The sequence below is a fragment of the Podarcis pityusensis genome (genome assembly GCF_964106645.2).
Source record: "Podarcis pityusensis genome assembly, chromosome: 8".
NCBI classification, from domain to species: domain Eukaryota; kingdom Metazoa; phylum Chordata; class Lepidosauria; order Squamata; family Lacertidae; genus Podarcis; species Podarcis pityusensis.
The window spans coordinates 11,431,479-11,454,852 of record NC_138033.1 but is presented as its reverse complement, the minus strand read 5'-3'; the positions used below and the strand labels follow the sequence as shown (position 1 = coordinate 11,454,852).

At 49.2% G+C, this 23,374-nt stretch overlaps 1 protein-coding gene across 2 annotated transcripts in view; it reads left to right on the top strand.

Moving 5' to 3' along the window:
• The first annotated feature begins 2,923 nt into the window (after positions 1–2,923).
• The window catches only part of ERF (ETS2 repressor factor), a 50,196-nt gene continuing 29,745 nt past the window's right edge, over positions 2,924–23,374 (top strand). Inside the window, exons 1-2 of one of the 2 annotated variants that reach the window (XM_081018914.1) lie at positions 2,924–3,260; positions 8,842–8,928. In XM_081018914.1, coding sequence (XP_080875040.1) covers positions 3,215–3,260; positions 8,842–8,928 — 133 coding nt within the window. In that variant the 5' untranslated portion in view covers positions 2,924–3,214. The remainder of the gene's footprint in view (positions 3,261–8,841; positions 8,929–23,374) is intronic. The other variant, XM_081018916.1, reaches the window with a different exon arrangement.

Sequence of the window (23,374 nt, the reverse complement as noted above, 5' to 3'; positions counted from 1 at the left end):
TCCTTGGAATGCAGAACATAATCTCTATTTTAGAAGTTAGTCCCCACCCAGGGCAATAGAACATATTCTCCAGTTAGCTTTCCGTAAGCAGTCCAGTGACTTACACACACACACACACACACGGTGTAATATTTAATCTCAAACAACTCTCACAGTGGCCTGAATCAATGGGAACTGTTTCAGCTCTGGAGATAGGATCTGGATCTATCCATATTAGCCAAGGACTGATTTACATTTGACTTCCAGCTTGGCTGGAAAAGAGTGTCTCTGGGCATGTGAAAAGCCTCTTCCTCTTACCACCTTCAAGTAGTTGGGGTTAGGAACAGCATTTCCAGATAGGCATAGTTCTCTGCACCACCTATTCAATACGTTAAATATTATGTGTTGCATCAGAATATTGGGCCACTGGGTTTTCTGCAACGCAGCTGCTGGTGTTTCATATCTGATATGTAAACAATAGCGGGGGGATCTGCTGGGAGCACTGTAGAGGTCCTCAATGAGTGGGAGGAAATTGTTGGATTCATTGGGTAGCCACAAGAAATGCAAAACTAGAAAAGAAATGTATTTTTACCCTTTTCTGTTGGTGTACGAACACGCAAGCTTTAGAGTTACACTCTTTAACTGGGTGGAATGAAAATATATCTGATTCTCAGCTATGTCAGAAGCACCAAAACAAATATTTGCCATTTGCGACTTAATCACATTTCTCCCCCAGTTTAAATGTTGGCAAGTAGGGCGCTGTAATTATCCAAGAAGCTGCGCTCTGTATTCTTGGGTTTCCATTTTGCCATGATAAATAGTTCTGTGGTGCTTAAAAGCTCATCCGCATCTGATCACAGACATACACAAATTGTCCCAAGTTGCATGAGTGAAGGCTACTTTGCACACTGACAGGTTCCAGAGCTGAGATTTGACACAGAAAATAGGTTCAGGTGGCCTCTGACCCTACAAAACCCTTCAGCTAGTGGACAGACACAGAGGCCCTTAAACGCACTTTGAAGCCCTTAGGTTTCAAAATTGGAAACAGGTGGCCTCTAAAACGACGGGCACCTCTCTTTTCTAAGAAAGAAAAGAAACAGAAACAACAAAAGCTCCCTTTAGTTTTGGAACATAAAGAAATACGTGAAGAGCCTCTGACATACGCAGGCCACCTTTAACGTAACTACTGCTAATCTCTGCAGTTTGGCCTTCTCCCAGCGGAGGGGAGACAAATTGATGTTTCCTGGCACCCAGGCTGCTGATAACTACAGGTTTTCTGTTTTCTTTTTAATTGCATTACAGTTAGATACACTTCTATGTCTAACCATAAAACTTTTGTTTTGAGAGTAATATATCCTTAGAGGAAACTCCTTCAGCAATAAAACGGCTAGCACATTTGCAAAGCTAAACAGGATCTGGTTATGGTTCCAAACTGGATGGGGGACCGTGTGTTGAGATCCCTGCACTGCAGGAGATTCGACTAGCTACTCCTTGGGATCCGCTCCAACTCTACAATTCCAGGGTCCCCCTGCCCACCTGTATTTCACTGATCTGGGCACAAGAGAGCCAGTGGGCAGCCTCTTTCTGAAGCCCAACAATTCCACTAGCTCTTTGTATCAGGAGTGAATGAATCAACTGACTGATTATTTGATTTCTAAACCGTTTAATAGGTTGAAGATATATCTGAATCGCACTGAGTGCTATGGAAGCTGGTGTGTGTATATATGTGTGTCATAGGAGCAAATTCCTAGGGGCTGAGGACCCTTCGGACCCCCTAATAAAATATTTGAAGCCCCTCCCCCCAAGTTGATGGGCATTCAGATGGTGTGCTTGCGCCGTGACCAGTTATGCAGGGCGGAGCTTGCATCCCCTCCAACATTCCTCCGATGAAAATCAGGGCGTCCTAAGGAAAAGCGGCACATTCCAGGATCAAATCAGAAATGCCTGTAAATCTGGGACTGTCCCTGGAAAAGAGGGACATTTGGAAAGTCTGAGCTTGCCTGCTTCCCCTCCCCCCAAATATTTTATTTAGGTGGCACTCCTGATCAGTGCTGGATTTATGTATAAGCTAAACAAGCTATAGCTTAGGGCCCCACTCACTTGGGGGCCCCCAAAAAAATTAAAGGGAAAAAAGTGGATGTACATTTCCAAAATATAAGATAAAAAACAAATAAAATAAAACCTACATACAGCAACAGTGCTTTGTGTTGTGTAGGCTTGCTAGCCTGCTCCCTAAAATATCACTGGTTTGCTCATTTCTATATATAGGGGCCCTACATTCTGCGTCGACTTTGCATTCTGCATGGACTTTTCAACAATTACTTTGCTAAAATACATATTTTGTTATGTGCAAGTGGCTTTAGATACCTATTAGGTCCATAAATTACCATATAGCATATATTCAACACAAAAAACCAGCGACGATTTGTTGTTGAGAAATGACAGCTGGCCGAATAAAGGGCCCCATTACCTTCAGTAGCTTAGGGCCTCATCAAATCTAAATCTAAATCCTGATGCCTGGTGAGAAACAGAAAAAAAAGCTGATGGGGAGGAGGAGGAAGAGGAGGAGAGCCAGAGCAGAGACTCACACAGAGACGCGGCGGGAGCTGCCTTGTCGCCGCCTCGTATCCGGGCGCTTCGTCCTTAGCGCCCCCTGCAGGCCGGGCCGCCGCCGCCGCCGGCAGGAGGCGCTGCGCGGCCGAGGGCGCCAGCGAGGCGGAACCCACGCCTCTTACGGGCGGCGGCGGCGGCGCTGAGGAAGCGGCAACAAAGGGAGGCTCGCCGTGCGTGCGAAGGGCCGTGCGGGCCTGTGCTTGTGTCTGCCTCGCTTCTCGCTCCGAGCGGGCAGGCAGGCAGGCAGGCAGGCCGGGCAGGGCAGGGCCGGAGCTGGCTGCCAGCTGGCAGGCGCCCCGGGCCAGGGAGGCGGCGGCGGCACTGCTTTCGCTGCAGCTGTTTTTAGTGCCCTGCTGCTAATTCCGCCGCAGGAACAAACTTTTCCTCTCGCCTCGCGCTGCTATTTCGGCGATGGAGGAGTCACAAGGCGCCGGGCGTCCCCTTCTAGAGTTTAATCCCGCTTTACTCCTTCTTTTCCTCCTTCCCTCCTTCCTCAGGCGGCCGACCCCGCCCTGCGGCTAAATATACCCGCTTCGCTCGCTCTTTCCCTCCGGCCGGCTCCCCGGAGTTGACTTTCCCAGCTGGCCGGGGGCAAAAAGGGAGGGGACGACTTAGCCCGTCTATGAGGCAGCCCCACACAAAGAAAGCCCTCTCTTCCTCTTTGCTCTGTAAGTCTCTTTTTCTCTCTCTCTTCTCCTTCCCACCCTCAGCTGTCTTCTTATTTTTTTGGGGGGGGGGGAGTTGCATGTGGGGCAAATCATTTTGCATAATAGGTCCAGGCGTTGCATGCTTCTGATTCTTGGACCCAACACCAAATGGGGTGATCACGAACTCCCCAATTATTATGATTGGGGCGGGCAAGGAAGATGTAGAACAGTCTTGAATACAGGTAGAAGAAGTGTGTGTGTGTCTGGGTAGGGGAGAGTCTTTGTTTTTAACCCCCCCCCGTGAAAAAAGGCTTAAACCTAAGGACATTTATAAATCAAATGCTATGATTCTAAATGGTGCTCAGAAGGTCTTTGAAAACAACCACTGAATCCTTAAATGTGTTGCATCATTGTGAAAGCAGAAGAGTGACTTTAAAAACCCCCAGAAACTTATAACTGATAGAAGTTGATATTACAAATTGGGGTGTGCGCTTTAAACTGTAGTGGAAAGACCAAGTCTTCTCGAAAGGCTCAAGGCCCCAGCGTGGAAATTTTTGCCTTTTAAATATTAACTTTTGCCTATCAGGGGCTACAGTTCTCAAAGTTCTTCTCCCTCCCTCCTTCCTTCCCCGTGGGATACAGTTCAGCTGCATCAAAAACTTTGGTCCATGTGTGGATGTTGGAATCACAAGGGAGCCATTTTAAAGCCGGATTGCTGGTCCTTGCGAATATTGCGGTCCTTGCGAATATTGCTTTAACAGCATGCGTAGGGAACCTGTTTCAGAGTAAAAAAAACAAAACCTGACCGAAACCTCATCTGCAGTAGACTTGTGGAAGATGAAGGTTTTAGAAAAGAGGGGCATTTAAGCATCACTTCTGACAGGGCCTTTTAATGAAAGCCTGAATTCCTGGGTTCCGTATTTTAGCCGAGCCAGAAAAGAAGGCTTGTTTATTTTGAATTCATCTAGATTTATTTCTCACTGTACCATATTAGAGGGACTCCGTGAGTTACAATATATATATAATCCTATGCGTCTGATAAAACTGTGTGAGGTATGCAAGGTTGAGTAACTGAAGGCCACCCAGTGAGCTGTGTGAACAGAGTACATATTTGAAACAAACTCTTCCTTTGACCTCTGTGACTTACTTCTGAGTAGACCTGCATAGGGAGGTCAGAATGCAATTCTCCCACAGCAGAAAGGGGCACCCCTTATTCCCATCTCCCTTAAGGCAAGAGGGTGTTGTTAGGAACAAACAGGCATGCATTCATCTTCCCCGTTCACTGTGTCTGCCTCAGTTTCCCCACCCGTGCTGGCTTGGACACCCCCGATTTGCTAAGACTCTGGATGTCGTCAAAATTTGTTAGTGTGTGTACTGCTTATATTTCTGAGATGCCTGAAGGTGTTTTCACGTGTAGAGGAAAGCAGATTTGACAGTTTGCCTCTAAATAAGGGAGCTAAACAATTGGGCTGGATATTAATTACTACTGCATTATCAGTGATTTGTTAATTGCCTTCCAAACAACTGCCTCAGGGTGATTTAACACACAAGATTAAAAACAGCAAATACAGTTAAAACAGGACTAAAACCCTAACAAAGTAGATCTATTTTAAATGATATACCTAGGGAACTCTAGTATCATGAGGTTGATTGTAAGCTCTTCGGGACAGAGACCTGTCCTATTGCATGCTATAAACTGCCATGCACTGATGGTGCTATACAATGATGATGATGATGATGTCACAATGAAGTGGGTCTTAATTTATGCTGGGACTGAGCCCCAGAGCATGCTAAATATCCAGAATCTACCCTGTAACATGACAAGTGTGTTTCTGAGCATATCCCACCTGCCTTCCCCTCACTACCGAGTAACCCCGGGCAACCCACACACATGTCGGATTAGGGAACAGGCTCTGTGGGTCAGCGGGGCACGTCTTCTGGACAGGCTTAAAGCCGAGCGGGTCAAAATTTCTGCCTTCGAAATTAACCTCAGCCTAGCAGGGGCTACAATTGCAAAAGCTTTTGGGTGGGGTGGGGTGAAGTGGGGAGGCTGGCTCCCTTTCCCCTCCCAACAGTGGGGCGAGGGTCCCACTCCGTTATTTAAATGAAAAGGATGCGGTCTGCGCCGTGGAGCCTTTTGCTCCAGAGTAATGGAGGGATCCGGTTGCTCGATTTGTCCGTCTGGCAGGAGGGACGGGCCCCGCGAGGAAGGAGTGTAAATTAGGAAGACTGGCGTAAGGGAGGCAGGAGGGTGCCGGCCTGCACAGCCGTGTAATACGCCAGCCCGGCCACAAACTTCCCACCCGATAATTATAGAGGGAATAATGCTGCATTATTTATAACGCCGGCTATTTATAGCCGGGCCCCAGAAAATGTGGCACCAGACCTCTCGGCTGCTGCCTGCTCCCTGGGCTTGTGACCCTCCCCACCCTCCTTGCCTCGCGCCCTCCCTTCACCCAGAGGGAGTCCCAAGGACAGCGCAGGGCAAAGGGTGGCGGGGGGGGTAGAAATTGCATCTGCAAAGGGCTCTTTTCTGGGAGGTGAAATGGAAGACTGAAAAAGAAAGTAAAAAAAAAAGGAATTGGGAGGTTGGGATTTGTGCGGTGGGGAGCAGGGAGCGGGTGGATGCAAGGGCTATTCAGCCAGCCCCCCCCCGCCCCATCTCCAGCCCCCCCCCCGCCTTGGGTCCTTGTATAGCCTCTCCCCACCCCCACCCCCTGTCATTCCATTCCCCCAAGCTGTCAGTTTTCATGCCTGGGGAGATTGTTCCCATATTTTGGCCTGGTTCCCCAGTAGCCTGGTCGCCAGGGGTCAGCGGCAGGGGTCAAGACCGGAAAATTCCCACATGTCTCTTTAAACAGGTGTCAGGCCTCAAGCTCCTCGGGTTAACCCCTTGTATTCCGAGCCCTAGTGGGAACTGTCCTCCTTCTACTGGTTTTTGCATTTGTGTTCCACACCCGCTGGAAAGTACTGGTAGCCAGCACGTCTTTTCCTTCGTGGTCTTCATTATTTGGTTCTGTTTGTTAACTGCCCTTCACCCTAAATGCCAGTTACGTCCAGGAAAGATAATGCAATAGATTGGATCGAAAATGACCCCACCCCAAAATGCCATGCAGTGCATATCAGCTGAACAATAGGCCAATAACATTCAGTAATAAGAGGCCAGCCCTCATTGACCACTTAAAGCTTGGCAAGGATGGTGCCCAACACACCTCTATAGGGAGGGCGTCACACACTGTTGGCGAGCCAACACTGAGAAGGTCTGATTTAAAACTGCAAGGCCACTTTACTCTTGGACCCTGAATTAAGGTGGCGCTGTGGGTTAAACCACAGAGCCTAGGACTTGCCGATCAGAAGGTCGGTGGTTCGGATCCCCGCGACAGGGTGAGCTCCCGTTGCTCGGTCCCTGCTCCTGCCCACCTAGCAGTTCGAAAGCATGTCAAAGTGCAAGTAGATAAATAGGTACCGCTCCGGCGGGAAGGTAAATGGCGTTTCCGTGCGCTGCTCTGGTTTGCCAGAAGTGGCTTAGTCATGCTGGCCACATGACCCGGAAGCTGTACGCTGGCTCCCTCGGCCAATAACGCGAGGTGAGCACCGCAACCCCGGAGTCAGCCGTGACTGGACCTAATGGTCAGGGGTCCCTTTACCTTTTAAGAGCACGTAGGAATAAAAAGCAACTTGCCCTCCAAAGAGCTCAACACCACCACCCAAGCCATGTGGTTTAGTGGTTAGTGTTGGACTAGGACCTGGGAGACCAGAGTTCGAATCCTGGGTGAAGCTCGCTGAGCAACCTTGAGCCAATCACAGTTTCTCGGCCTAACCTACTTCACAGGGTTGTTGTAAAAAGAGAACCACGTGACCCGCCTGAGCTCCTTGGAGGAAAGGCGGGATAAAAATGTGCTAAGTAAATAAATCTGCGTGACTTGCAGAGTACGTCTCCTTCTGAAGCCAGGGAATCTTTGCCTGTGTCATGGTTTGGGGAACCTGTGGCCCTCCCATTGTCCCTAACCATTGGCAATGCTGGCCGCAGCTGGCGGAAGTCCAGAAACATCTGGAGGCTCCCCACTCACCCCTGTCCTTTCCAGATATGGGGCAGGATTACCTGGCTGGTGACTCATCCAGAAACACAACAGACACCCTTCTCTCTTAATGGGTTACTTTGGGCTCCCCAAAACTTTTCATTATTAAGTTCATCCCACCCACTGTGGACGCATTAGTGTGGCAATGTTTGCTCTGTATGCACCTACTTGGAAGTTTATTTTCTAACAAAGGAGGGGGACTTGCGGAGTTTTACTGGAAGAAGCGGCTCTGAGCAATATCGTGCCATACGCAGGCTGTCTTCTCCGATGCTTCCGACATAGATCGAGACAGCTTCCTTTCTGCTGGTAATATCCCTCAGCTGCTTTACATTTCATTCCTATTTAAGAATTATGCATTCCTACACAGAGCCTTTCAAAGTGCTGTGAATGCACAGGCTCAGCAATCATTACAACAGCCTTGTAATGTAGGCTATGGCTACCCCTCTGTAAACCATTATTGTCCGTATAATAATATGGGTGGGAGGCGGGGAATATGCATAAGACCACCTACTGAGTTTCTGGTAGACATGAAATTTTAACTTGGAACTTCTGGGCTCACACATTAAACCCTCATCAAGTGTTTAGAAGTGGCGCAGGGCTGCAAACTCGCACAACCTTTTGGGACCCCAAAACTCCACCTTCTGAGTCCTCTCTTTCCCCTCTACCGATGTGACATTCTGGTGCTTTCTGTTGTAGTTAATGCAGGAAAAGTTAACATTAATTTGATGTTACTGTAGGCGAGGGCTGGGTTCAAGTCCCCACTCTCCAATGAAGCTCGCTGGGCGACCTTGGGCCCATCGCAATCTCCCAACCTAATCAACCTCGCAGGGTTGTTGTCAGGATAAAACGGGGAGTGTGAGGACCCATGTACACAACTCTGAGCTCCCAGGAGGAAGGGCAGATCTCATAATAAAATAAAAACAAAAACCTGTTGCCCTGCAAATTTTCAAACTACAACTAACATCAGCTTCCGCCTGCATTGCCCAGGGGATTTTGGGAGCTGTAACATAGCAGCAACTACCAAGGCTGTTAAAGGCTACTAGCTGCAATCACTGATCCTGATGTAGATACTTCTTCCTTCCTTGTTCCTGTGGTTGATCTTTCCTCACCCCTTCTTCCCTGGCAGGGGTGAGCAAACGCCATTTTGTGGTTCCCCTCAGGTGCCCAGATGTCTTGGGCTGGCCGTGGTATAAGCCATATATTCAAAGCAACCCCAGCCCAAAGAATCCTGGGAACTGTAGTTTGATAAATGTGCTGAGAATGGTAGGTATGTTGGGAGTAAACTACAGTTTCCAGGATGGTCCGTAATGTGCTTTAAATGCATGGCATGTACACAGCCAGTCTTTGGTCCGTTCATTTTCGTTTGGGCTTGGAGCAGGGAGGTATCCTCTTTGGTCCTCGACATCTTTAAGCCAGATTCTTTTGGCAGAGATTCTACCCCCACACCAAAACACACACACACACACACACACACACACACACTTTTTGTGCTGGTATCCTAACCCTCTGCTCTGTTTGCACAGCCATCCTCTCGCCAAAGTCGAATGTATTGCAGATGTCGATCTCCAGCGAGCAAACAAGATGGCACTGCGGACTGGAGGCAAGGTACGGTAAGCCCCACAACCCTTCTTTCTTCCCTCTCATTCTCATGCCCGCCTACTAGGCGCCACTTCCTCTCACCCCCATAGAATCATGGGAACTGTAGTTTTCCCCTCACACAGTAACATTTCCAAGCTGTCTCAGAAACTACAGTTCCCAGGATTCTTTTCTCTTTTCTTTAAATGTATGAGATGTACACTGAGTGTGTGTGTCTGTGTGTTCCAGGCCACCTCAGGTGTTTCTAACACCATAATTAATAAAGTTAGGGATAATTTGGGCCTGTTCCCCTGGCCACAAAGTCCTCCCTCGCTTCCACCCATAGTTACGGCACTTCTAATTTTAGTCGTGGCTGTCTCAGAAGAGTCCATTTCTAGGGATTTTCCAGGCCTCACTTTCTCATAGCCCTAAGATGTAGGGGTTGCGGGGGGGATACAGATGGAAGGCACCCCCTTTGGAAAATTCACATGGGTCAAAAGCGTGTGTTCCCCCAGCCAATTTTGGAGTCTTCCCCCTTAGTGACGAATGACAGAGGCGCATCTCCCCCTAGATAAGAGGGGAGTGGGCCCCATCTTTCCCTCTCTGAGTGTTCAGCTGTTGCATCAGACAGGCAGATATAGATATATAGACACACACACATGCACACGCAAGGCGGGTTCTGCGCTGAGCAAAAGCCACTTGTGTCTAAATGAGGCAATCAAAAACAAACACCTTTATAATTACCCCCTTGGGCAACGGCAGGCAGCCCAGAGACCTGGAGAAGAGAGGGGCGTCCCCACGGGAGATTTCAGTTGTGTGAGGCATTGGTGTCTGCGCACACGCAACATATACACAAGCTTAGTGCACCAAGGAGAGGATTATATTTTGATCTGGGAGAGCAGAGTTCTAATCCCACTTTTGCTACGGCAGTTCACGGGGCAGCCTTGGAGCCGGTCGTAATCTCGCAGCGGCACCTCCCCGGCAGATTAATAGCTCAAGGCTCCGGAGAGCTGAAAGAGAGAAGTATTTCATATACAACGTGCAATTAACTTGCGGAATTCACCGCCACTGGATATATTTATGGCCGCTAGCTAAGAGGGCTTAAAAGAAGAAGCAAGCAGGCATATTTGCGGAGGATAACCAGTCTTCCAGCACCTATTAGCCAGGAGAGCTAGATGAAAACTCCTACATTGCAGGGGGTTGGACTAGATGACCTTTGGAGGTCCCTTGCAACTCTATGATTCTGTGAACCAGAGGGCAATATGCCTGTGTGAATACAAGATGCTGAGGGCAATCAGCTTGGAAGGGATGTTGCCTTTGCACTCTTCTTGGAAGCTTCCAGCTAGTTCCTGTTAGAAACAAGACACTGGTTTTAATGTTGAGATCCTTTAATTTGAGCATGGGGAACCTATGGCCCTCCAGATGTTGTTGGAATTATGGGAGTTGGAGTCCAGCAGCCAGGAATTATGGGAGGTGGAGTCCAGCAGCACCTGGTGGCCACAGGTTCTCCACCTCTGCTTTAACTAGTGATGCCTAGAGTTGAACATTGCCCGTAAGAACAAGCCTAACTGTAAACTATTATCTTGATAGCCCTTAGAGGACATAACTATCTTAGGTTCGTTGATTTCAGTTGTTCTACTCTAAGTAGAACTTAATTGGCTAAGACCCTTATTGTTACATGTGAACCATGCCCAGCAACTTAACTATGGTTTGTTTACCATTAACAAAGAATGATCTGAATTTATGGCTTGTATTCGGCTTATGAAACTTGGTTTCCTGGTGTCATGTGTGAACTCAGCACCCTTTCTTGATTTTTTATTTTTTTTATTGACCCCATCCTGGATGGTCACCAAACTGCAAAGTCTTCAGGCGAGAGCAGCTGGAAAACAAACCGAGCTTTGGGGAAAGAAACCATAGCTTGTTTGATTGTCTGAGGGTGGGAATCTGCCAGAAGATAACTTCAAAGGCTCCTTGCAGCATAAAATGTAGTCGGATGACATACACTGGGATAAAACAAATTTGCTCCAGGATAAATGTAGCAGCAGCAATTCTATCCCGTAGGCTAGCAAGAAGGCCAGCTTTTCTTTGCTTTCTCCACAAACATCCTAATGCTGTTTTGGGTTATCCACTCTCAAACTATTGACCATGTGCACCCATAAATGCATTTATATGTATTCAGATTTTTTAATTTTTTTAAACAGTTGTCATGGCTTAAAATGGCCGCTAAAACAAACACTGGAGGCTACAACCTGAAACAGTCAGGCAGGTTAGGAACCTGTTAGATTGCAATCTTAAACCCATCATCCAAACCCCTTGTTTAAACAGAAGCAGGCACGCATGCTCAGAGACCTGGGGAGACAGGGCATGCAATTCAGCATCATTCCCTGTGAATTGTGCCCTCGGAGGTAGGATCCTGATAGAATTAGAGCCCAAAAGGGGCTGCTGGAAATCGAGAGGGCGTGCTTAGGTAAATCCCAATTTATGTAGAAGCAAGGGAATCACAAAATGTTGAGTGTCAGTCGGAAAGGGAAAACAAAAAATCGGGCAGGGGGAGTGAACTGCTTGAGCCCTTGACAGCTTCTTGACATAGGACATGGTTGACTGGAACCCTGAACAGGAGCAATATTAGGTGTTAGGGTATAATGGAGGAGTAGGGGAACCTTTGCTGCCCCCTCTCCTGATGTTGCTAAACTCCCATCATCCTTGGTCATTGGCTATGCTTGCTGAGGCAGATGGGAGTTGTGGTTCAGCTGCATCTTGAGGGCCAGAAGTGCCCCACACTTGGGCTGCTGCAACATTTTATTGCAGATCTCACTTGTTATATATTCCACTTTATCGTGCATAGATGATACAGGTCTCTCCCGTGCATGCTTTGGGCACAAATGGAGGCAAGAACCGACTTGCTGAATCTGAGGAAGCCCCATCTAGCCCCTCCTCTTTCCAGTAACGATCAGGTATTGATGCCTTTGGAAGCTCACCAGTAGATCACAAAAGCAATGGCTTGTCAATTCTCCTTGGGGTGTGTTGCAACAACAGCAATCTAATGTTACCCGGCGACAAATAATAAAGACTTGACAGAAAGATGCTGAAACCGTTAGCTAGATCAGCAGCAGAGCTGGAAAAAAGTTGCTCCCAGTTTTTTTTGGAGCCGATTGTCAGTTTTTAGGAAGGAGCACGAACCTGGGGGGGAAAACCCTCCCCTCTTGGGGCACCTAGGTGAGCAGACAGAGCATTCACCCAAGCCCTGCTTTTCTGTTGAGACAATGCTGAGGTTTAAAAGATGGCTTTGAAACAGATTATCCGAGTAGTGGATAACAGCTTTCAGAGAATGAGAGAGGGCTGTTGTCAAATAAGATTGCCCTGAATTTTTGGATTAAACTCTATGTGTTAAACCGGCGGCTTTTAAAACTTTCCGCTCTTGAGGAACCCTTTCCGAGTTCACATTCTGCCCTGTGAACGCCTGCTGTAGAAGCCCTGCATGGTGCAAAGGATTCTGGGGGCAAGTTCTAAGGCATCTTATGCTAGGTAAACTCTTGAGAGCATCCTAGACCTTTAAATATAGGCACAGGGTCCCCCCACAATTGTGTAATATAATAATTTATTATAATAATAATTTATTATTTCTATCCCGCCCATCTGGCTGAGTTTCTCCAGCCACTCTAGGCAGCTCCCAATCGAGTGTTAGAAACAATACAGCATTAAATATTAAAAACTTCCCTAAACAGGGCTGCCTTCAGATGGCTTTAAAAAATAAGCTAGCTGCTTATTTCCTTCACATCTGAAGGGAGGGCGTTCCACAGAGCGGGCACCACTACTGAGAAGGCCCTGTCTGGTTCCCTGTAACCTCACTTCTTGCAATGAGGGAACCGCCAGAAGGCCCTCGGCGCTGGACTTCAGTGTCCGAGCTGAAGGATGGGGGTGGAGACGCTCCTTCAGGTATACTGGGCCGAGGCCGTTTAGGGCTTTAAAGGTCAGCACCAACACTCTGAATTGTGCTTGAAAACATACTGGAAGCCAATGCAGATCTCTCAGGACCGGTGTTATGTAGTCCTGGCGGCTGCTCCTAGTCACCAGTCTAGCTGCCGCTTTTTGGATTACAGTGGTACCTCGGGTTAAGTACTTAATTTGTTCCGGAGGTCCGTTCTTAACCTGAAACTGTTCTTAACCTGAAGCACCACTTTAGCTAATGGGGCCTCCCGCTGCCGCTGCGCCGCCGGAGCACGATTTCTGTTCTCATCCTGAAGCTGTTACCGGAAAATCCGAGGGCTCCCTTGGACAAATGAAGACACCGACCAGAGCAATTCAGAGCAAAACAGCAGCCAGTAGGCTTGGTCTTTATTTTGAAGAAGACTGTCGCGACAGGGCTCCCACCGTCCACGAGGTGAAGCAAGATGGAAGCCCAGAACAAAGGGAGACCCTAACTTTTATTAGTTGCTAATCCCCTAAGCTACACCCTCAGAATTACATCATATTTACATCATGATTATATTAAAAATAGGAGGAGTCGGGGAGGGGTTGCACAGGTAATCTGAGTGTCCTGACACCTGGCCGGAGCCTCCTCCCCCCTCCCCGCATGAGTCATGTTTAAAACAAAAGAGGAAGGAGAAGTTTTCCTGCCCCCTGAGGGGGATCCGGTCACAGTTCCTTTGTGAAAGTCCGTGCGGAATACACTAGAGCAGGCAGTCCATTGTATCCTTGATAGCCTTCTGTCTGAACCCATCACGATGGCTATCAAGGTCGTCACGTTTACCTGGAGGGAGCGCAGGGTACGTGACTGCTCGGTCAAGGGATTATGGCCGCTTGATACCAAGCCACCCCCCTTTGATAGTCTTTGTAATATCCAGCAGAATAAAAGTGGTCCGGTGAAAATCCGAAGTACGGCTGATTTTTGGTGAATTTATAAAGAATATTGTTCTTGAAGTTCAAAGTACTTTCACCTTCCGGAAGTAGCTTGCTACATTTTGATTAGATCAGTCACGGTCAATTGAACTCGGAAACTTTGTATTGAGAGCTGTCAAAGGTAAGGGAAAAGAGCGCGAACAGCCTGCAGTACCTGCGTGGCCGCCGCAAGGGGCGCTGTTCGCTAACGCTGATTGGCTGAGGCGGCCGCTTATTGACCCAGAGTTCGGTCGGCCGGTCTACTCTCAATAAAGATAGGGCTGTGCGGGGAGCTATAGTGGGAAGCTGTTAGGCTAGCGCTTCCTTATTTACGGAAGGCTTTTAGGGGATGGCCCTCTAAAGGGACATCTCCAGGGTCAGGAAGGGGAGATGCGTGTATGTGTAAGTGTGGTGCTTGTGCAATACACGTGTCAATGAGAGATGGGGGGGGGTTTCCGGCGACAGTTCCCCCCTTCGGAGATAAGATTGCGAAGGCAGGGAAGCCGCGCAATCCTTTTCTCCGCACAAATCAATAAAAGTTTGACATGCCATACCTAGAATCCAGATTCTGGAAGTCCTTTAAGGGCCCCATTTCGATGGAGTTCGTCTGGGTTCCTCGTGCCGGTGGTCTGTAGGTGATAGTCGACCGCGAGCGAGGGGTTGGAAGGCAAGAGTCGCAAGCTTGACAGCACATCGGGAAACAGTGGATCGCGCAGCAGAAAACAGCAATACAGATTGTCAGAGTAATGAGGATCAAAAGTCCGTTCCCTAGGAGTTGTTTTATCCAGCCAGACCCAGGCAGCCAGCTCCACAACTGGATATCTGAGAGTCCTTCATGTTGGATGTCTTTAAGTCCGTCCGCTAGTTTATGGATGTTGTTAAGATGCCCGGTAATATTAAGGGTTTGATCAGATACGTGTGTGCAGCATTCAGTCCCGACAAGGGCACAAACGCCTCCCGTCGAGGCGAGAACGTAGTCCAAAGCAAGGCGGTTCTGTATCGAAGTCTGCCTGACTTCCGTTAACTCTGTCAGGATAGCTTGGGTAGCCGCATTGGACTCCTCCATGAAGTTTAACAGGATGTCCGTTAACTTAAGGATATCGACGTGGTTGGAGCCGGCCCCATACGCGGGAAAGAGAGCCCGACCATAAGTTTCACTATTGGCTGCTACGTCGGAGAGTTGTGACAAGTCTTTTGCCCTCTTATTGCGCCTCCTTCCGGAGGGTAGATCTTGGGTGACCCGGACTCCAGGCAAGATTAGACCGAGATAACAAGTGCCGCGGGAGTGGGGGCTGGCCCATACATAGCCACGGTGGCCGCAAACCCAGAACAACCCCTGTAGGCACGAGTCTATACGCCCGGTGAGGAAGGTACGGAAGAAACACTGGGAGACCGGGGAGGGGCTCCAGGAGTCGGGTAAGGTCATAACGCGTTTCCATGCGGACGTTAAGCTGGGTTGGATAGAGGGGTTACCTTGGTGCCACAGGGTAATCCTCCCGTTTAAAGCAACGTCAATGGTGTACTTACAGGTGCTCTCGCCGATGACCTTGTCGTTCCCGCTGAATTTCCGGCAAAGGTCGCCTGTTGTGGGTCCGGTTAGGTAGATGTACTGGTGGGTCAGATTCACCGCAGTCAGGTTCCAGGATTGCACATTAGCAGAGAGATGTTGTTGTAGGGTGAGAGGTACTCCAAGAAATGGTATGCCACTGTGGAGGTGTGAGGGGGCATTGGCGCAGATCCAGCACTCTTTGGTTGCTGTCTGTTTTGCAATTTGAGAGATCAGTTTTACGTAGGTGTTGGAATGCCAAGTGGACAGAAAGTCATTATTTTGAGGGTTTTCGGATATTGACAGTTCCCCCCTTTGTCGAGGTGCAGTACCGGGGGGGTGAAGGGGGTCTTGACGGAGTAGGTAGGTGAGGTTTGTGGTGAGGCCCCCGCACCTTTGGGGTCCGGTAGTGTCCCATTCTGCTGGAGGCATAACGGAGTAATGCCAGCCCTCGAGGTACGCTTTCCCGTCCCAAGCGGAGGCGAGTCCGATGTCCCAGACGCAGCAGTACCTCCGGAGGCAAACTCCTTGTAGGATGGTTTGGCGGGGAGCGGAGTCTACTCGTTGGCAGTAGAATCCATGAATTAGGTGGTCTGTGGGGTGATTCCGGTCAGTATAAACTGAGTCACCACCACCGTTGTCCAGAAGTGTCCAGTTCAGAGTTTGTTCGAGTGTGCCATCAGAAAAGAGTACGTAAGATCCATTGAGGCAGTGGGCTCTGTACCAAGGGCCATCTCTGGTGAGGGTGAGTCTGCCAAGTGGGGTGTAGGAGGGCGAGCGAATAAAAAGTTCCCAGTTTTGGTGAGTAGCGAGGGTCGGTAGTATGGAATGTCGAAGGAGAACGCGGGTTTCGGGTAAGCAGAAGTCAAAGTCTCCTAGGCGGTCTGGTGTCCCTCTTTTCACCATATCAACGATTCCAAAGTCCAGATATTTGTATTCCGTTTGTAATCCAGGGCATGAGATGTGAGTGGTTATGGTGTGTTGAGAAAGGGCAGATGTGATAGAGAGGATGAGGAAGGTGAGTACAGTTGTTGTCATTGTGAATAGCGGGGGTTATTTGGCGGTGTGAAGCGGAGCTGTCAAACCGTGGAGCTGTCAAATGTGGAGCTGTCAAACTGCCGAGCTGTCAAATGTGGAGCTGTCAAACCGTGGAGCTGTCAAATGTGGAGCTGTCAAACTGCCGAGCTGTCAAACTGCGTGTGTTTTACGGAGTTTGAGACGAATTGGGGGTTGGTCGTCCTGATTGGCTGCCGGGATGATTTCGGAGGTCCAAGTGGTTGACGAATGTGGTCGGTCCGGTCCGGTCTGTTGGGCCCGATATGTGCCCCGATCTGGTCCGGTCTGTTGGGCCCGATTCGTGCCCCGGTCTGGTCCGGTCTGTTGGGCCCGATTCGTGCCCCGGTCTGGTCCGGTCTGTTGGGCTCGATTCGTGCCCCGGTCTGGTCCGGTCTGTTGGTCGTCCTCTGTATCGGTGTCGCTGTCTGCCGGTCGGTCTGGGGTGCAGTATGGTGGGTCGTCAGAGGGAGGCTCGGGTGGTGAAGCGGGTTTGCAGCGGGTGTGATGTAACCAGGCTGTCTTCTCTGCTACCTTAACGGAAGTTGGAGTGGTTAAAAGTACTTGGTAAGGGCCCTCCCAAGTGGGCTGTAGGGGTACCTTATGGTAAGTTTTCGCTAGTATCCAATCGCCTGGTTGGTACGGGTGGATGTTTTCATCTAGAGGAATGTTTTGACCTGAGGCTGCATATCTGTGAAGATCAATGAGTTGTTTTTGGAGTTGTATTACGTATCTAGTTAACTCTGTCTCGCCCACCTCTAGTTCTGATGTTGGAAACTGGGTGTTATATACTGGGGAAGGCCGTCCGAATAGTAGTTCGTAGGGAGATAGTTTGAGATTTCCGCGGGGGCATGCTCTTAAATTATGGAGGACTAATGGAAGGGCATTTACCCATTTGATGCCGGATTCTTTGCAAAGTTTTCCCAGCTGCGATTTAAGCTGCTGGTTCATTCTTTCGACTTGTCCGGAGGAAGGAGGATGGTATGGGGTATGTAATTTCCATTTGATTCCGAGGGCAGTAGCAATTTGTTGGATTATATCTGATGTGAAATGTGAACCCCTGTCGCTGTCTATGTGCCTGGGGACTCCAAAGCGAGGTATGATTTCTTGTATCAGAATTTTTGCAACAATGTGCGCAGTTGCTCTGCGAGTAGGGAAACATTCTACCCACCCAGTCAACTGGTCTATGATTACTAAAGCATGTTTGTAGGCTTGGCACGGGGGTAGGTCTATGAAATCTATTTGAAGGCTTTCGAATGGAACAAAAGCCCATGGTCTGGCCCCTGGCGGGCATCTGGCGGTATGTTTTGGGTTAAAACTCTGGCAAGTATGACAATTCTTTACGGCTGCCTTAGCGGCAAGTGTAAGACCTGGGGCATACCAACAGCGTTGCATCGTGTCGATAAGTTTCTCCCTTCCCCAGTGGGTACGTTGATGGAGAACTCTCAAATGTTTAGGTACCCATAGCTTGGGCATTATGAGTCTTTTATCCGGATAATACCAAATGCCATTTTCCAAGTGGGCCCCTTGTTCTTCCCATACTTTAACTTCTTCTGGGGTTGCAGTTTGGTACATCTCAGTAAAATTTATATCGGATAGAACTTGTGGTCCCTGGAACTCATTGTCTGTGGAGAGGGGCTCGAGGGCTGCTTCTTGTGCTGCGCTGTCAGCACTTCGGTTCCCAGTTGAGACCGGGTCCCTGCCTTTCGTATGTGCCTTGCAGTGTACTACTGCAATAGCCTCAGGGAGATGGATGGAGTTCATAAGGCGCTGCACTAGGGATGCGTGTGCGATTTGGGTACCTGCAGCAGTCAGAAACCCTCTCTGCAACCAGATTTGTCCGGTGGCATGCACCAACCCGAAACAATACTTCGAATCTGTGTAGATAGTGATCCTTTTGCCAGCCCCTAGTTCGCAAGCTCTGATCAAAGCGATAAGTTCAGCCGCTTGTGCGCTGTATTTTGGATTGACAGGTCGTGCTTCTAGAATGTCACTATGAGTAACTACGGCGTACCCACTTTTCCGTTGCCCTCCCACAACTTTGGAGCTCCCATCAGTGTATAAGATGAGGTCAGGGTTCGTTAAAGGGAGATAATCGAGGTCTTCTCTGGGTTTTTCGAGGTGACGAACTATTTGAGAGCAGTCATGATGCGGTGTGCCATCGTCGGGGAGGGGCAGAAGGGTCGCGGGATTCAGGGAGTTTACTCTCTTGATGGTGACGTTGGACGGACTGAGGAGAATGGCTTCGTATTTGTTTAGGCGTTGTATCGTGAAGCGTTGGCACCCTTGTAAGCTAAGTAAGGTAGCTACAGCGTGGGGAACGTTCACAGTTAAGTCGTGTCCCAGGACTGTTTCTTGCGCCTTTTCTAAAAGTTGGGCTGCCGCTGCTACAGCTCTCAAGCATCCCACGTTTCCCAGTACTGTAGTGTCAAGTTGAAGGCTGTAATAAGCCACAGGCCTGTTCCTCCCCTGGAACGGTTGGGTAAGGACACCCGAAGCTACTCCCTTGTTCTCATGTACATACAAAGAGAAGGGTAGTCTATAGTCAGGGAGTCCGAGGGCGGGCGAGGATCTCAGTTCTCTTTTAATAGATTCAAAGGCTTCGAGTGCCTCAGCGGACCATTGTAGTTGGTCTGGGGAGTTATCATGTGTCATTGCTGTAAGGGGGCGGGCGAATTCTCCATAGCGGGGGATCCACGCCCGGCAGAATCCGCTCATCCCTATGAATCCTCGGAGCTGCCTTTTTGTTTTAGGTAAGGGTAGTTTTGTTATTGCCTCAATCCGATCCGTAGTTAAAGCGCGGGTGCCCTCTCCTAGTATGTGACCAAGGTACTTGACCTCCTTTTTGCAATATTGTATCTTTTTTGGGGATACCTTATGTCCCTTGTGTGCTAGTATGTTTAGGAGAGCTATGGTGTCATTTTTGCAGGATTCTAGGTCACGCCCACAGAGTAGGATGTCGTCTACGTAGAGCCTCAGAGCAGAGCCTCCTGGCAGGGTCACATCTGCTAAATCTTGATGTAGTATGGACGAAAAAATTGCTGGGGATTCTACATACCCTTGGGGTAACCGGGTCCACGTTAGTTGCCCTGTCTGCCAAGTGAAGGCGAAGAGGAATTGGCTTTCGGAATGTACGGGGATGCTGAAGAAGGCAGAGCATAGATCTATGACAGAGTACACCACAGTTCCCTCCGGAATGGTGCTGAGGAGATGGTGGGGGTTGGCAACAACGGCATGCCTCGGAATAACAAAGGAGTTGATGAGTCGAAGATCCTGTACCAAGCGCCATTTAACTGGATTGGTATTAGGCTTCTTGACGGGAAGTAGGGGGGTATTGCAAGGGGAGGCACATGGGACTAGAACTCCCATTCTCAAGAATTCGTCGATCATCGGGGTGAGTCCTTCTATCGCCTCTGGGGGAAGCGGGTATTGTTTAGTGCAAGGGAAGGGCAAATCGTGCCTGTAGTTTACTTTCACCAGGGTTGCAGATTTTAAAAGTCCTACCGAGGTAGATTCGGTTCCCCATAAGGAAGGGGAGACATTGTGTATGAGTTCGGGTGGAAGATCAATGTTGGTATTTTGGGCTTCCTGTAGAACTCCTTGGAAATTAAAGATGGACTCATTCGGCATGTGTAAATAAATACCTTCCTGACCACATTGTATAGTGGCATTTAATTTGCAGAGCAGATCCCTCCCCAAGAGGTTGACGGGGCTAGAAGTTAGCAGGAAAGTGTGTTTTACGGATAGAGGTCCAACGGAGACATTTGCGGGTTTAGAAAGAGGACAACTCCGAGGAATTCCGTCCAGTCCCATTACAGTTCTGGTCTCTTCCCCGGGGGCTAAATGGCTGTTCGTGAGGGTGGAGTATGTGGCTCCGGTATCCAAAAGGCAATTATAGGATTGCCCATCAATTTGCATAGTGCAGATGGGATCGGAAGAAGACAGTTGTAAAACCGGGCAGAGGAAAGAAAAGGAGGCGGGATCTGCTTCTGATTGTCAATGCGGTTGGTATTCGTCCATTACCATTTCATGGGCTGTATTAATGGCGCGGGTGGCTGTTTTAAAGGGATTCTGAGGATCTGGAGTGGGGTTCCTGGGTCTTGGTTGTGGAGGGGGGGGACCCGCACGATATTGCGTCTGGGTCATGGGTTGAGGGTGTCCATATGGAAAGTTCGATTCCCTGGGTTTCGGGTGTAGGGGTTCCTGATAATCTGGTCTGTAAGTTTTAAAGTCTCTATAGTCAGGCCTAGGAATTTCTGGTAGGAGGGGGCAAAATCTTCTTATGTGCCCTACTTCCTCGCAATTGTAACAAACGCGCCGGTCTCGAGAGTCGGGTCCCTTTGGTTTGCTTTTGTCTTTGTAAGGGGGAGCCGCTCCTGCATAAGCTAACACTCGCGGAGAGTCGGGTTTCTGATCTTTCTTCCTCCGCTCGTCTCTGGAATTAAAGACTGACTTGGCGATGGAAAGAATTTCGGTTATAGTCTTTCCGTCGTAACCCAGGTGTGAGTTTAGGGCTTTCCTTATATCTGCAGTTGCTTGGTCCTTGAAGAAGCCTTTAACTATGACTTCATGTTGAGGACTCTCCGGGTCTATCCCGCCCCAGGTTTTGATAGCAGAGACTAAGCGGGTGTAATAGTCGGACGGGTGTTCTTCAGGCCCTTGGAGGACAGCTTGGACTTTTGTCCAGTTTACAGTTCGCTGACCAGCAGCTTTGATTCCATCTAAGATGGCCTTTTTGAAAATTTTTAAGCCCCATATGCCGTTGTCTGTGTTATAGTCCCAGTCAGGGTCATTAAGTATCGTCTGTGCGGTCAGTGGGGTCATCGAGGCGGGACGATCTGGTTGGTAGCCTTCTCGGGTTAGAGCCTCCCCCGCCTTTGCTAGTATTTCTCTCTTTTCTGCCTCGTTAAAGAGGGCCCCAAGTAACATATGCACATCTGCCCATGTAGGGTTGTGAGTAGAGAAAATGGTGGCCACCTGGCGGTGGCATTTGTCAGGGTCGTCCCTTAAAGAGGGCATCTTATCGGACCAGTTCATCAAATCCGAAGTAAGGAAGGGCTGATGAGTAAAAACCATGCGAGGTGGGTCTCCTGCCCTGACTGGGGGTATGGGTAGTGCTCGCAGAGGGAAAGCGCCTTCTATTTCCCCGTTCTGCAGATTATCTCTGTTTCTAGTTCTGCTGGAGACGGGTCCCTCTCTTTCTCCGTTTAAAAGTTGCCCGTTAAGTAAGGGTCCGAGATCCAAGTCTACTTGGTTTTCCCGTAAGATGGGTGTACTTAAGGATGGGTCGGGCAGTGAGGCATTCGGTATGTTTTGAGAAGGGGCAGCAGCGGGTGGATTTATGACGCTTCCTGTCGGTCCCGCACCCCCTTCACCAGTTCCTGTTCTGTTCCCTGTCCCGGGTTCTGGCAGTCGGGGAGCCCGTGGTTCGGGGTAATAGAAGGGAACGAGAGTCCTATCCAATTGTTCTTCTTGGGCTCTAATCTCGTCATATGGAGGGGGTCTGGTTGGTTTTAAAACAGCCATCTGACGGGCAATTTGGGTTTGCTGCCGGTGAAATAGTTCGCGGGCTTCAACGAAAATATTTAGGTAGTATAGTTGTCGGGGCTTCTCGTCGGCTAAATGGGACTTAAGTGCTTGCATTCTTATGAGGTTAAAGGAACCATGAGGCGGCCATTGGGAAGGTGGTTCCAGGTGGTGGGTAAGAGCGACCCACGAGATGTTACAGAGATCCCTCAGTTTGGATTTTGAGAGTCCCCTTCTCCCTCTCAACTCCTTCCAATTGAGGAGGACAAATTGCAGAGGGGTATCGGAGTCCTCTTCAGAGCGGCAAGGCTTCCTCGAAGCCTTGTTGCCAGGAGGAGTCCAGTCAGAGTATTGAGAAGCGTGGGCTCCCATTACTCTATTCTACAAGAACGGGGTTTTGCGGACGATGTGCACTACAGACAAGAGGACGGACAGACGAGGGGAAAACACAAAGACAAGGGGAGAAGATAAAAAAAATAGTGTTCTTTCAGTAATTTAGGTACCTCAGTTTATTCCTACTGAACTTAATCCTGCCTGCTATCGAACCGTAACTAACCTATCATCAATAATTCTCAAACATCAGCCTTGAACTCACGGGTCTCTCTCTCTACCCGATGCACAAACAAAATCCTCAAATCCTACTGCAGTACTGCCTACACAACTGGTCCTAGTGTGGGGCCCCAATCCGTGAGCCACCCCTTCTACCCTCCACGACAGCCTCCTGCCTAGCCTTTGAGACTAAGTTCGGAACCCCTACTGGACGCTTGCGCAATGCAGTGCCAGATCAAGGTCCGAGAAAATGAGAGTTTGGAAAGGAAACAAACGACCTTGCGTTCTCACGTACCCGGGTCATCCCTAACAAAGGTCGCCGGGCAGGAGGGGCGGCTTCGTTTGCATAATTAGACGAGAAAGAGAGAGAGAGAGATGTTTGGACGGACGCCTCTGGACGACTCCGAGAGAGGAACGTCAGAGAAAAAGACAATAAAGGGCCACGCTTCCCCGGACTCAATTCCAAGACGGGAAACGGGGGAGAAAAGGACAGATAGGTTAAGGCGTACCCGGACGACTCCGAGGGGTGACGCCGGAAAACAGCAAAAGTACCACAATTTCCCCGGACACACTCCGCGTAAGAAATTGAGGGGAGAGACAGAGAAAGGTGTTGACGTTCCTAGACGACTCCGAGGGGTAACGTCAGACAGTAAAGCTCCGCGATTTCCCTGGCCACTTTCCGAAGGGGAGAATCGGGGTAGAAAAGGACAGAATTTTTTTAACGTACCCGGGCGACTCCGAGGGGTAACGTCAGAAATGAAAGAAGGAAAGTCTGGCTGTCGTGGGGACACTGCTTCTCCAACCCCCCCTCCCAATGTGTTTTACTTCAAACCATACTCACGTTCGAAGATGTCCCCCGCAGATCCCGGGATCCTTTTCTTTTAGCCGGCTTTACCTCGCCTTTGCTCTCTCTGGTCGGGCTTCTGGTG